At 57.9% G+C, this 13,382-nt stretch overlaps 1 protein-coding gene across 2 annotated transcripts in view; it reads right to left on the bottom strand.

The window, feature by feature from the left end:
- Positions 1-13,382, bottom strand: part of RASGRF1 (Ras protein specific guanine nucleotide releasing factor 1) — a 76,715-nt gene that overhangs the window by 14,601 nt on the left and 48,732 nt on the right. For both annotated transcript variants that reach the window (XM_066354557.1, XM_066354558.1), the window contains 9 exons: positions 12,653-12,789; positions 10,868-10,950; positions 8,864-9,112; positions 7,406-7,779; positions 5,039-5,164; positions 3,628-3,798; positions 3,058-3,164; positions 2,545-2,657; positions 1,324-1,384 (listed from right to left, as the gene is read on the bottom strand). In XM_066354557.1, coding sequence (XP_066210654.1) covers positions 1,324-1,384; positions 2,545-2,657; positions 3,058-3,164; positions 3,628-3,798; positions 5,039-5,164; positions 7,406-7,779; positions 8,864-9,112; positions 10,868-10,950; positions 12,653-12,789 — 1,421 coding nt within the window. The remainder of the gene's footprint in view (positions 1-1,323; positions 1,385-2,544; positions 2,658-3,057; positions 3,165-3,627; positions 3,799-5,038; positions 5,165-7,405; positions 7,780-8,863; positions 9,113-10,867; positions 10,951-12,652; positions 12,790-13,382) is intronic.

The following is a 13,382-nucleotide window of genomic DNA, read 5'->3' as shown; positions in this document are numbered from 1 at the left end:
CAAGTCACTTGGCCAGAAACCGACTGACTAGGGCCAGGCTGGGGTGCATCACTCCCCTCTGGTTCTGTCTGGGCCCACAATGGGCTCCATAAAATTCACTAGCAGATGTGGACTCAGGTATGGTTGCCTCCTGGGACAGTGTTCTTGTCCTGCAGCCAGAAGACAGCTGACTGGTCTTTGTCCCAGGGTTACTGTGTTCTTGGTGACAAGGCCGCCCATGGAGGACACCGCCTGAGCCCTGTGACCACGGGAGATCTTGGAGAAACACTAGCCAGGGGACCGAGGCCTTGTGGCAGGGATTGCATAGAGTTGGACACGGGGAGGCTGGTGTCCTCGAAACAGAGGCCTCGGGGGGGGGGCTGCTGGGAGCTGAAGAAATAGGGGAAGGGGACATCTATGCTGGTCTGGGAGGAGCCCCTGTCCTCTGAGGATGAGTCAGAAACAAGTGTGGCCTTGCAGAAGCTCTGATGCAGGGCCACAGGTGTGGGAGACATGATGCTGTGGGAATGAGTTCTCAGAAAGGGAGTGGGGACCAGTGGGTGGGGACTGCAGGTGCCACCTAGGACGCCATATTACAGGGTGAGGGCGCTCACGGTAACAGAGCCCCTGCTTCTAAGCAGGTGCAGGCAAGCGGGCAGCTGAACCAATTACCCCCCAGGGCCCAGAATGCTGATCTGTCAGGGCCAAGAACCCTGGGGGATGCTTGGAGCTGGTGGGGAGGGGCCTGGGGCCCAGAGGCCTGGCTGAGAGCGGGCGGCTTCCTCTGTTCCCTTTGCTGGGGCCCGAGAAAGAGGGGGACCCAGGAAGCAGGGGTCGGGGTGACAGCTTTCACAGGCTGTGAAAGCCCTCATAACAAAGCCTCTCTGAGGCCACTGGGGCCTCCTCCAAACTAGACATGCCCCACACTGGTTCTCAGGGCCCAGGGCAGCTCAGCGGCACTTTGTTGGGAAGAGTTTCAGGCTGTTCAGGAACAAGAGGCCCTCATGTTCTTGAGGCGTAAACATTGCAATCGGGCCCTATTGAGAAACGGGAGCGCAGTGGCGCCGCTCCCCTGCAGGGAGACACAAAGGCGAGCCCTTCTCCCAGGGTTACGGGCATCTGGGCCCAGAGGGTCAATCTGTGAGAAGGGAAGCCGTGTCTGTACAACCTAATTTCTGCCTGAGCAGAAATCAGACTAGTGGGTGGCTTCCAGGCACGAGTCCCACAGTGCTTCCCTCGGGACAGGATCTGGGCAGGGTGACTGCGCTCACTTAGGGGGTCCTGGGAGCCAGCGAGCCTGGGAAGGACAGGCTTGGCTACCAAGAGGCGGCAGGCTTGGCTCACCATCTGCGTGATCTCCTCCAGCGTGATCTGATTGTCCCCTGGGTCCTCCTGCGTCAGAGTCCTAGGGACGAGAAGGCACAAGGAGACTGTCCGGTCCGTATCGCACCTCACCTCCGGGACAGCCCCCCGCCCATCCCCTGGACTGGCACCCTGCAGGCCCCCCTCCTGCCTCTGTCTGCTCTGCTGTCCCCTCTGCCAGGAGCTCCCCCCCTTCTTCCTCTCCTCAGTCTCCAGTCCCCTGACCCTCCCGGCCGGATGAGGTCCCCTCCTGAGCGTCTGCGGTCTGAGCCCCAATCTCTCCGTGTCTGCACCCGGCTCCCTTGATGGCAGGGCGACGTGAATGGTGGAGGCTGGGGAGGCAGGGAGGCAGGCCGGGGTTGGGAACAGGCAGGAGAACTCCGCCACCTGCTCTGCACTGCACCCCAGGCAGCGTCCCGACCTTCCGGTGGGCATCCGGGAGGACCGTGACGGCCACTGCGGACAGGGCTGGCTGTGTGGAAGTGCGTGTGGCGAGGTGGGAACTGGGGGGACGGAAGCCTGGAGGAGGGTCTAGGACTCGGACCTGGAAGATGGACGGGGCTGTGGCAGAGGGAGTCCTCGGGGGAGCAAAGGGCAGGGCCCGGCTGGAGGAAGGCTGTCGACTCTGCCGAGCGTCTGAGTCAGGGACAGCCACTTCAGGCCGGAAAGGGGCAGCTGGAGCGAAGCCAGACCCTGAGCCCCGGCCCCCTCGCCTGAGCCGGCCCTGGCCAGACAGTGGGCCTGCGCCCCACATCCCTGAGCGCCCTGCAGAGGCGGCAGCCTGACCTTCCCCCACCTCACTGCAGCCCTTGCAGTACTGTCCCCGTGTCACAGAGGAGGAAAGTGCACCTCTGGGCAGGGACTTGGCCCAGGTCACACAGCAACCCTACAGGCCGAGTTAGCTCAGACATGGGCGAGAGGAAAAGTGCATCTTTGGGGACAATTCAAGTCAGTTCATCAGACATTCCCTAAGCACCTACACACATGGAACTCTCTAGAATGATGGAATGTTCATCTGGTCATCCAGTATGGAGCCACTAGCCATGTATGGTTCGTGTGACTGAGGAACCGAATGTTAAATTTTACTGAGCTTTAATGAAGATTTAATTAGTCATATGTCTATTTGAGGACACTGAAGGGGCAGCTGGTGGCTGCCATTAGGACATGGATGGAGGCCCCATCCTAGCCCAGCGGGCACCCTACCTGATGATGTTGGCCGCGGCCTTCCGCTCCTGGGTCAGGAGCTCCGGGTCGTGCATGACCTCCTCCAGGAAGCCAATCACCTTGCACTTGAGTTCATCATTGGTCTCAAAGTCCTGTGGGAAGAGGTGATGGCGGCTGTGGCTACTCTGTTCAGGCAGCCCGAAGGGTCCTGAGTCAGGCCGGAGGAGGGGGCCATGGTTCCCAGGCCTGCCCTGGGGGCTGCCTCCTCATTTCCTTTCCACGGGGTCCTGGCAGGTGAAAGGCAAGTCCTGGGAGGCAGGGCCTCAGCCAGGGCCCTGGGAGGTGCAGTCCTACCTTGTACCATGAGCGACAGAAGCCCCTGTCCCTTTGAATGTCCTTGATCCCCTCCGAGAGGGTCTGAGACTGTCCACTGGCTCCCTTGGCTCCTCCCTCTCATTGTCCTGCCCCCCCCCACGCCTGCCCCCTGTGCCACCAGCTGGTCCTGGCTCAGTGCTGTGGCCCCCCACAGCCGGCCTGGGGGCTCCCACCCACCTGGGAGTGCTTGGACACCCAGTGGCGCAGCACGTTCAGGACACGGTTGGTGGCCGCTCTACGGATCACAAACTCCTTGTCTCCATTCCTTTGGTCGGGGGGAAACCCTGGTGGCAGAGGGGAGAGAGGGTCATGAGGACAAGGAACAGGACTTGTACTCACCTCAATTCAAACCCCAGATCTGGGTCAGCCTGGCTGCTCTTCGCATGTGACTGCATGCCACGACATCCCAGTGGACAGAGTTCATACCCACCCACCTCGACTGCATTCTGCATGTCCCAGGGGCTGCTGGGAGATCTGGGCAGCTTCTCTAGACTGCACCCCCTGGGGCCCCCACTCCAGGATCAACATGTGCAGGTGGGAGGTGGGGGTGACCGTGGCTCCATGGACAGCAGACCTAGTTTGCCCATGAGCAGAGGGGCTGGTGGTAGGGAGGGGCCTCCAGGCAGAGGGTCAGCACTGCCCAAGGCCAAACAGCCAAGGGGATGGACAGGATCCTGGGTCCCTGTCTCGTCATGGTCTCACAGCGGGGCTGACCGCAGGGAGGTCGTGGGCGGAGCCCCCTCGCACCTGCACTGGCCAAGGACATCCTCCGGTACTTCTCCTTGTTCGGGGCGCCCTCGTTGGCGCCCGCGGTCGCTATGGCAAAGGCAGAGGCTGCCGATAGGCCACTGCGGTTATTGTCCAGCTCGCGACAGGGTGTCATGACAACCCCGTTATTGTAGGAAAAGAGCGGGAACTCTGGAGAGGAAGCAAAACCAGGGTGCCAGGGTGGGAACAGGCTGTGCCGCTGGCAGGATCTGTCCCCTGCCTGCCCGTGCCAACCCCGGGGCTGCCTCCCTCTGCCTTCTCCTGTGGGGATGCACGTCCCCCACCCTCCTGCTTGTGAAGAGGGTCTCCGACCACCCCTCCCTCTCTGTGCTGTCCTAAACCCTGTCACGTCTTAGGCCCAGCTGGGCACAGGCCGCCTCGAGCACAGCCGTGAGTTTCTTACCCCATGCATTTGGAATGAACGTGCAATCAGCCCACTGCCTGTCGGCGATAATGAATCCCAACGGGCTCACTGGCCTGGCGGGGAACAGAGTCCGGCAGTCTGAGCCCCCCTGCTCACTGCGTGGTCTTGGGGAGCTACTTAACCCCTCTGACTCTCAGTAGGCAATCTCTGGACAATGGGGATACGAACACCTACCTCAAAGGGGAGAATAAAGCTAATAGGGAGGTACGTGCTTAGTCTTGTATGAAAAGCTCTGTCTGCCATGGAATATCAATGCTGTTAATAATAACTTTTTGTAGTAACAGTGGTGGAATCTGAGTAAGTCTGGGGATAATTGATACTTGGGACAGAGTGACAGCAGTTATGGTGTGAGGAGCGAACTGTGAGCCGAGTTCTGCGATTTGGCTCTCGGTGAGATCTGCCTCGCGCACCTGAGAAGCGGTGGCGTGCCCCAGGTGTGCGCCTTGCGGCGTCCTGCAGCTAAGTGACCTGTTACTTACTGAGTGTCTTCAGGAGGCCTGGGGGTTGGGGGGGTTAGGGTTCAGGCTGCACCCTGTGTGTGGGAACAGCAGTCAAGAAAGAGGTCCTGAGCTCGCACCTCACCTTCGGATATTTCAGAGCCCCGTGTGCGAGGTGATTGGGCATCATCACAACCTGTCAGTTTTTTTTTTTTTTTTGTTAATTGAAAAATGGGAATAACCTGGCCCCTTGACAGGGCTGCTGGGTGATTAAAGGGCCTCGTGCGTAGCAGGAGCTCAGGAGACACTGCTGAACCTGGACCTCCCGTGAGTGGCCCTAGGTGCTGGCCGTCCTGCCCACCTGCGTCGGGTGGGTTGTGAATCTTGTCTGGGGCCAGAGTAGGACCCCCTCAGCTGGTGTTTCAGCCCCACAGTCACCCTTTCTTAGTGTGACCGGCTGTCTCCACCCTGCCTGGACTTCACAGCCGCTCCGGGAACCTGTCTTCAGCTTTCGATCGGTGAGTTGTACCTGAGGAATTTTTGCCCCTGATGGATTTTGGTGTTGTTGGAGATTTGGTTGGCGACGTCTCAGTATCAGCATCGTCGCTCTGGTTTTGATCCGTGTCTGACTCTTCCCTCATGGACACGTCTGAGCCTGGGGAGGGGGGCGGGGGAAGAAAGGGGTAATCTTACGTTTCTCAAGTGGCCACTGGTTTTTAAATTTAGGCCTGTAATATATCGATGCAAAACAATATGTTTGGGCTATACCTGTGGAAGAAAGTTTAGTGGCTTTATTTGGTCCTATCAGCTCTTTCATGTACTAATGGGTGCTGTGAATCTCCCAGTAGGCTTTGCTCTATCTACCTGGGCTTCTCAGACCTTCATGGGCACACCTGGGGGTCTTGTCAGAATGTAGAGTCCGATTCAGAGGTCTGGGGTGGGGCCTGAGTCTGCATTTCTAACAGGCTCCCAGGTGATGCCCACCTGGCTGGTCCGTGGACCACACCTGGAGTAGCGTGTGTGTGTGTGTGTGTGCGCGCGCGCGCGTGCACGTGTGCGTGCATGTGAAGCATCTTAGTTAGGTGACCACCTGCCTAGTTTTGCCCAGGGAAACCTTGCTTTATACCCATGGTCCCATGTACTTGGGTGTGAGCAATAACATAGTCTCCGCGATCCTGGGAGACTCATGGCTTACACACTTTGGGGGAAGTTGATGAATTATATTAAAAGTTCAGCTCTGGCGTGTTGAGATCTTGGCTAGAAATATGGCCAAGTATTTCCCTGGGCCTCAGTTTCCCCATCCACAGAGTAAGTGGAGTTGCACTTGGTCCTTTTGAGAACTTCAAGAAAGATGGGTGTTCTCTTTAGAAAAGACTGTCCATATGTGTGTGCGCGCACACACATGCACACAGACATGCGCATATGAACACACACAAGCCCACATTCATATTTCGGTGCACATCAGGCAGGACCAGGGGCCCCTGTTTGTGATACTTCTCAGGACTGTCTGTGTTACATTTATAATGTGACAGGTCTGATTCGCTGCAGGTTTCTGTCAGGTAAAATCCAGAGCGCCTCAGTGTCCCTCCTGTTCTTTGCCCCTGAAGGATGGCATTTGGGGTTCTCCGGTATGCTGTTACCTTGGTTACTGACTTTCAGCTGTGAGCATTACCCATTTCCTGCATGAGACACAGTCAATGTAACCTGTAGATGGAGCCTCCCAGGGACTTGACCTCCCTCCTCTGTGCCCTCTGCTGGGGAGGTCCTGTCTTCCCGATTCCCTCAGAGGGAAGTCCTGCCCTCTTCAAGGCCTTTCAAAGCCCTCCTCACAGCCTGGAGCTGGGTGTGAGCTAACCAAGACAGTGCTGGTGGCCCCAGGAGATGCCTGGCCTGATCTAAGACACAGCCAGACAGACCATGCACACCAACATCCCTCTAGGACGGTCAGGAGGGCTCGAGAGGCGGGTGATCTCAGTGTCACCTCACACCCAGTGTTCCAGGTATGCTGAGTCCAGCCGTTCCCTGGGATTCTCGGGCTCGCCCGCTCCATTCTCCTCCCTCCCGTCTCGTGAAAACCTGGATCTTATGGCTCCTCCAGGAAGCCTTCTCTGACTCTCCGACAGGGTCTCCACCATCCTCTGTGGCCCTCAAACATCCCTGTAACACAGCATGTATCAGTTCCCATGTCTGGTCCTGTTCCTCAGCCAGACTGGGAACCTGGGGGCAGGAACTAAGTCTGACGATGACCGGGGCCTGGCCCAGGATGTGTCCACTGCAGAGACGGACACCCTCAGGGATGACCGGGGCCTGGCCCAGGATGTGTCCACTGCAGAGACGGACACCCTCAGGGATGACCGGGGCCTGGCCCAGGAAGTGTCCACTGCAGAGACGGACACCCTCAGGGATGACCGGGGCCTGGCCCAGGATGTGTCCACTGCAGAGACGGACACCCTCAGGGATGACCGGGGCCTGGCCCAGGATGTGTCCACTGCAGAGACGGACACCCTCAGGGATGACCGGGGCCTGGCCCAGGATGCGTCCACCACAGAGACGGACACCCTCAGGGATGACCGGGGCCTGGCCCAGGATGCGTCCACTGCAGAGATGGACACCCTCAGGGATGACCGGGGCCTGACCCAGGATGCGTCCACTACAGAGACGGACACCCTCAGGGATGACCGGGGCCTGGCCCAGGATGCGTCCACTGCAGAGACGGACACCCTCAGGGATGACCGGGGCCTGACCCAGGAAGTGTCCACTGCAGAGACGGACACCCTCAGGGATGCAGGAGTGCACTGTTGGCAGAGCCCTGGGGATCTCTGCGGCCGGGACTCCCACGCCTCCCCTCCTGCCCCACGGGAGCCGCAGCGGGCCCGTCAGCCGCGTGCCCGCTCACTCTGCTTGCTGAGGGCCGAGGGCTCCTCCAGCTTCTCAGTGCTCGTGTCTCCCTCGTCTGCAATCTTGTTGGTGAAGCTGCCGGACACGTAGAGCTTGCTGGTGTCCAGCGTGGCCTTGCTGAAGGGCGACATGGCCGAGTACACACTGGTGTAGCCATTGGAGCTGCAGCCGAGTGCAGCCAGGTCCAGGGCCTTGCCGCCCGTGATGATGGGGATGTTCAGGGACAGCTTGCGCCGGCGGCTGGGCGAGGACGTCTTGGTGAGGGACAGCGGTGGTGGCGAGGAGAACTTGCGGGTGGCGCGTGGGGACTTGGGGGGGTCGCCGTACAAGAGCTTGTTGTTCTGGCCGCTGGCAAACAAGAGCTCTAGTGACCTGCAGGGAGGGCAGGTGGTGAAAAGGAAGGGTCAGCCTGGCCTCGCCGCCTGCCCAGGCCTGGGGTCCCCTGTGCCTGCTGGGCCCCCTGGAAAGATCTGGAACGTCCTCAGGCACGTACCCATCATAGACATGGGGCCCTTGCAAAGCTGACTGCTGAGGGTCAGGGCAGACCACTGCCCGTGAGGCCCGAGCAAGTGAACAGTGAGCACCAGCAGGTCAGGGCGAGCGGCTGGGGGCAAACGCAGTTGTATTTGGGCAGGGTGTCCTGGGAGCAGAGGTGTGAGGCTCAAGGAGGGGTGGCTTGAGCCTCTAGGTCCCCTGGGCCCTCATGCCTTGGGCTAAATCTGGGACTAGCTGGGCCTCCTCACGGCCCTGGGGTGTGTGTGTGAGAGATTCAGGAGGTCTGCTCCTGATAGCGAGAGCCCAGGCTCTGGCCCCCCGTCTTGCTTGTGGTGGCGGCAGGCGAGGGAGAGCACGGCGTCCACAACTGTCACCCAGACTCAGACGGGGTGGGCACCACTGGCTCAGTGAGACCAGACCCCCCAGTTCAAGTGCCCACTCAGCCACAGATTTCTTTCTAATGGCCCAGGGCCATCTCCTGTCCTTTCTGGGTCCCCGATGGCACATCACAGCTTCAGGTAGTGTGTCCTTCACATATTGAACCACCCCAGGTGTGCCAAGGGGTCCCTCTTCTCCTCAGAGCAGAGTGTGGGCTCAGCAGAGAGGAGGAGAAGATTCTCTCTCTTTCCCTTCCTTCCTTCCTTTTTCTTTCTTTCTTAAATGGGGGGAAGGTGTGAACCACTGACTTTTGGAGAGAGGTGGGCCCCATGCTTCAAGGAGGGGGCTGAGATGTGAGACCAGGGAGGGAGGACAGAGCAATGTGTCCCCTCCCAACTGTCCCCAACCCAGGAGCCTACGGGCAGAGGTAGGGCCTCCCAGCTGCCTGGCTTGTTTCTGGGGGCGAGGGGTGCCCGCATCCCCCAGCTCAGGTCCCAGCCTCTCCTGGAGCTCAGTCTCTCTCCTGGGCCTGGAAGGCCTTGGTCCCGGGGCAACGAGGCGGCCAGGGCCAGGAGCTGCCCACCTGGCAGGGATGGCGCTGATGGGCTTCCTGTAGATGGTGATGAGCTTGTCCAGGACGACGATGGCTGTGGTGAAGACGCGGTAGGAGTGCAGGAAGGTGTTGAGGAAGTCGATGCTCAGGAAGCGCAGGTCTGTCAGCCTCTCCAGCAGCCGCTCCACGCTGGCGTACCGGATCTGCAGCACTTTGCAGGAGTTCATGGTTTTGCTGAAGCGGATGTCCACGTCATCGCAGTATAAGGAGGCGTCGGACCTGGTGGGGGTGGGGAGGACCAGGGTAACGGCTCTGCCCTCGTCTGAGCCCGTAGCTGTCTTCCCACTAGGCCTGAGCTCCTGGAGGACTGCTGTGGCCAACCCACCACATTCTCCCGAAGAGCCGACAGCCAGGACGGACAGACGGACAGCTGAAGGACTGGCTGGCTCATTATGGAAACAAGGAAAACTGGGAGAATGACACTGAAGAAGAACGGCCTGTAGCTTCTTTTTATGCCAACAATATCCTAAAAATCAGCCATTATTAAACTCCTAGAAATACTGAATAAAAATAGGACAAACTTAAAAATAATATGTTGCCAAGTTCACAAAATAGAAGGGGAGTCTGTCCACACAAAAACATGGACAACCTGACCAGTGGTGGTACAGTGACCTGGGAAGCTAAGGTCCCAGGTTCGAAACCCCTAGGTCACCAGCTTGAGCACAGTCTCACCAGTTAGAGGGCGGGGTTGCCAGCTTGAGTGTGGAATCATCGTCATGACCCCAAGGTTGCTGGCTTGAAGCCCAAGGTTTCTGGCTTGAGCAAGGGGTCACTGGCTCAGCTAGAGTCCCCCAGTCAAGGCACATAAGCGAAGCAATTAATGAACAACTAAAGTGTCACAACTACGAGTTGATGCTTCTCAGCTCTCTCCCTTCCTGCCTGTCTTTCTCTTTCTAAAAACAACAACAAAAGAAATGTGGGCACAAATGTTCACAGCAGCATTATTTATAATTGCCAGAAAGTGGAAACAAACAAATGTCCATCAACAAATAAAAAGGATTAACAAAGTGTGGTCTGCCCTCAGCTGGAAAATTACTCAGCTGTGAACAGGAGTGAGGTTCCGAATAGGCTGTAACATGAATACACTTTGAAAATGTAGTGCTGAGTGAAAGAAGCCAGTCACAATATCGTTGTTTGAGTCCATTCACATGAAATGCCCAGAACAGGCAATCCATAGACCAGTGGTTCTCAACCTTTCTAATGCCGTGACCCCGCAATACAGTTCCTCATGTGGCGGTGACCCCAAACCAAAAAATAATTTTGGTGGCTACTTCATAACTGTAATTTTGCTACAGTTATGATTCGGAATGTATTCTCATTGGTTTAGGCGACCCCTGTCGGGGTTGTGACCCACAGGTTGAGAACCGCTGCCATAGTCAGAAAGTAGGCTGGTGGTTGCCAGAGGCTGGGATTAGGACCAGTTGGTAGTGTGGATGGGTTTTTTTTCTGAGTGTGAAGGAAATATTCTGGAACTAGATGGTGGTGATGGCTGCACAGCTAGAGAATGCACTAAAATCCACTGGTGGGCGGAGGCCAGCAGGCCAGCCAGGCAGGGCAGGAAGGAGGTGGGCCAGGGTTAGGGGCACAGGTGCTAAGAAGTACCTGGGGCTGGCACAGGGGCTCAGAGAGTCCCCCTCACCCCCTTTGTCCCCGGTTGCTCAAATAAGCACAGCAGCCCTGGAAGCCTGTGTTTTTTTAAGTGTTCTCATTTTGTAACTGGGGAAAGAACAACAGTCATTCCAAAAAAGAAAGTGCATAAGATTTCATTCCCAATATTATATTTTTAACAGCTTAATACAAAAACCCACTAAGCCAAAGCCATTATTCAGATAGATATGAACTCAAAACAGACAACAAATCTCCACATGACGAAAGCTAGCACATTTGAGTCTCAGCGCAGGCTGGCCCCACACCCTACTGTCACCTTGTGGCCCTCAGTGGCCTGGTCAGGAAGGGTCAGTTAAGGGCACTTACTTGATCATCTGTGGCACTGTGACCTTGGAGTTCTCCTCAAAGGCGTTCATCATGAGTCCGTTGCACCGAATGTTGTCGACACACTGGAATCAGAGTGGGGACCCCCGTGTCTGAACCTCTGTCACCGTCTCGGGACCCAGGCCCAGCATGGGTTCTGCCGAGCAAGAGGGTCACGTGCCCTGCTGGACACAGGGTGCTCAGGCCACAAGGTCATCGTCCAGGCACGGGCAGGGTCAACGCAGAGCACCCCTTGGATGGTGATCGGAGTTCAAGCCCCAGCCCAGTGATCCTGTGGGGGTTTCCTTGGCCTCCCTGAGCCTCAGTTTCTCTACGTGCAAAATGGGGATCAAGACTCTTCCTTCATTGAGCTGTTTACAGATTTTGATTTGACTAGAAAGTACCCACACAAACAAAAAGAAAAGATACATCTGGGTGTGTGTGTGTGTGACCTTCCCCCTCTCGTTGTCCCCTGCATTTCTGCCATGAGACGGTTGCTCCTTGGCACTGGGTGGGGGGCCGTGTGGGGTCACGTCACAGAGTCTCTGGTGTCGAGGATGTGCGTGGTGGCGGGACGTGAAAGTCATGGGCATGGCAGAGAGAGGCTGGCGCAGTGGGAGGTGGGTGTCCCAGGCCCGGCCCCGACAAGGCCAGGGCCGGTCCTTTGCGGCCTCCTAGAAGGAAGGTTTCCTGGCGCTTCCAGCCCAGTCCTCCCAGGCCCTCTTCAGCTCTGGTTCTGCCAGCAACCCTGAAATACAGACACTGGCCATGGCTCGGAGCTTCCTGGAGGCATTGGAGGGCCTGGGGAAGGGGCTGAGGACCTGTCACACGTTGGCATCAGCCACGTGGCCCCCAGAGGGTAGAGACCTGGTGAGCAGTTTCCAGGTAAGTGGCTCTGAGCCTTTGACAGCACATCCACAGGGGACGAGAAAAGGGGTTTCCAGGGTTCTCCCGGCACGCTGGGTGCTGAGGATGTGTGGTAAGAAGCAGAGAGCACATGCCTGCTACACAGGGGCCCTGCCCTCTGTGCTCTCTGGGATTTCAAGATGGGCAGATGGGCCAGAAGGAGGGAAGCCCGGGAGGGGGTGTAAAAATGAGGGACAGGGTGGAGGGTCACCATCAAACAGAGAAGACTCTTCCCCAGTTCTCCCCAGTCTGCTGTGCCCGATCGGGCAGTGTCCAGCCTGGCTGTCCCCTCTCTCCCACCCTCAGCTGCTCCCGAGGAGTGCCCTGCATTGGGGCGGGGCTGTGTGACCACTGCAGGCCCCTGTGGCCCTGGCCCTGCAGGCAGGCTCCCAGGGTCTGCTGGCTAGTCCCCCAAGAGTCTGCTCTCAGCCTCGCTCTAGTGGGTGACCGACCCGAACCCTTGTGCCGTTGGCGCCGGGCTCTGTGGGGCCTTGTTCTCTCTCCCCAGGCTCTGTCTTACTCCTCACCCACGGGCGGGATGCTCAGACTTTTCTGTGTACCCCAACGGCCTGGGCATGTGCTGAAATGCAGACTCCCAGGCCCCCGGGCAGAAATTTGCATCCAGTTAAGTCGGCTGGGGGCTGTGGATAGCCCAGGAATCTGGAATTCTAGGAATCACCGTAGCAGGTGACCAGAAGCAAGGGTGCCCAGACCCACCATTGTGGGCAGCCGAGGGGTGGGGCAGCTGGGCTCCGCCCTGCTTGGGGCTTTTCCTGGAGGACACAGAGCCTTTCCCATTGGAAACCTGCAGCTTCCCCAGGTCCCCAGCCAGCTCAGGCATGGAGGGACCCCAGGCTTTCAGGAGCAGGTGACACCACTCACCTGGCTGATGTCACTGGTCCATGCCACCTTCTCCTGCCTGGATGAGGCCACGAGGATGACTGTGAAGGGTGGGGAGTCCTTTGGTTCCACCCCGATCTTAAAATCCAGGCGGTCCATGTCTTGGCCAGACCCTTTGGCTTCCATTTGCAAAACATGGAGTTAGCGGAATGAGCATGGGCCCTTTCTGAGCTGACACCAGGTTAACGCTTCACCCACTGGCGAGGGCGATGCGTAGGTGGGCCCCCGCCACCTGCTATTTTCAGAACATTTCTTTTCTTCTAAGGTGAGGAATCCCCACTTCAAAGATGGAAGAACCAAGTACTGGAGCACCATGGAAGGGACTTTAGGGATCATGCTCTAAAGCCTGCATCTGGCCTGTCCAGGTCCAGGAGAGGGGCTGTCTCACTTCAGCATCCTTCCTGCCTCCCCGCAAAAACCACACCTGGGCCCTGGACAGTTGGCTCAGAGCGTTGGCCCAGAGTGTGGCTGTCCTGGGTTGGATTCCTGGTCAGGGCACATAGAAGAAGGGACTATCTACTTCTCCACCCCTCCCCCTCCCTTCTCTCTCTGTCTCTTTCTCTTTCTCTTCCTCTTCCTCAGCCATGGCTAGTTCGAACAAGTCATGGCTAGTTGGAACAAGTTGGCCCCAGGCCACTGAGGATGGCTCCATGGCCTCACCTCAGGTGCTAAAACAGCTAGGTTGCCAAACAATGGTCTGGGTGCAAGAGGG

Source organism: Saccopteryx leptura, chromosome 13 (assembly GCF_036850995.1).
Source record: "Saccopteryx leptura isolate mSacLep1 chromosome 13, mSacLep1_pri_phased_curated, whole genome shotgun sequence".
Classification (NCBI taxonomy): domain Eukaryota; kingdom Metazoa; phylum Chordata; class Mammalia; order Chiroptera; family Emballonuridae; genus Saccopteryx; species Saccopteryx leptura.
This window is presented reverse-complemented; position numbering and strand designations above follow the sequence as displayed.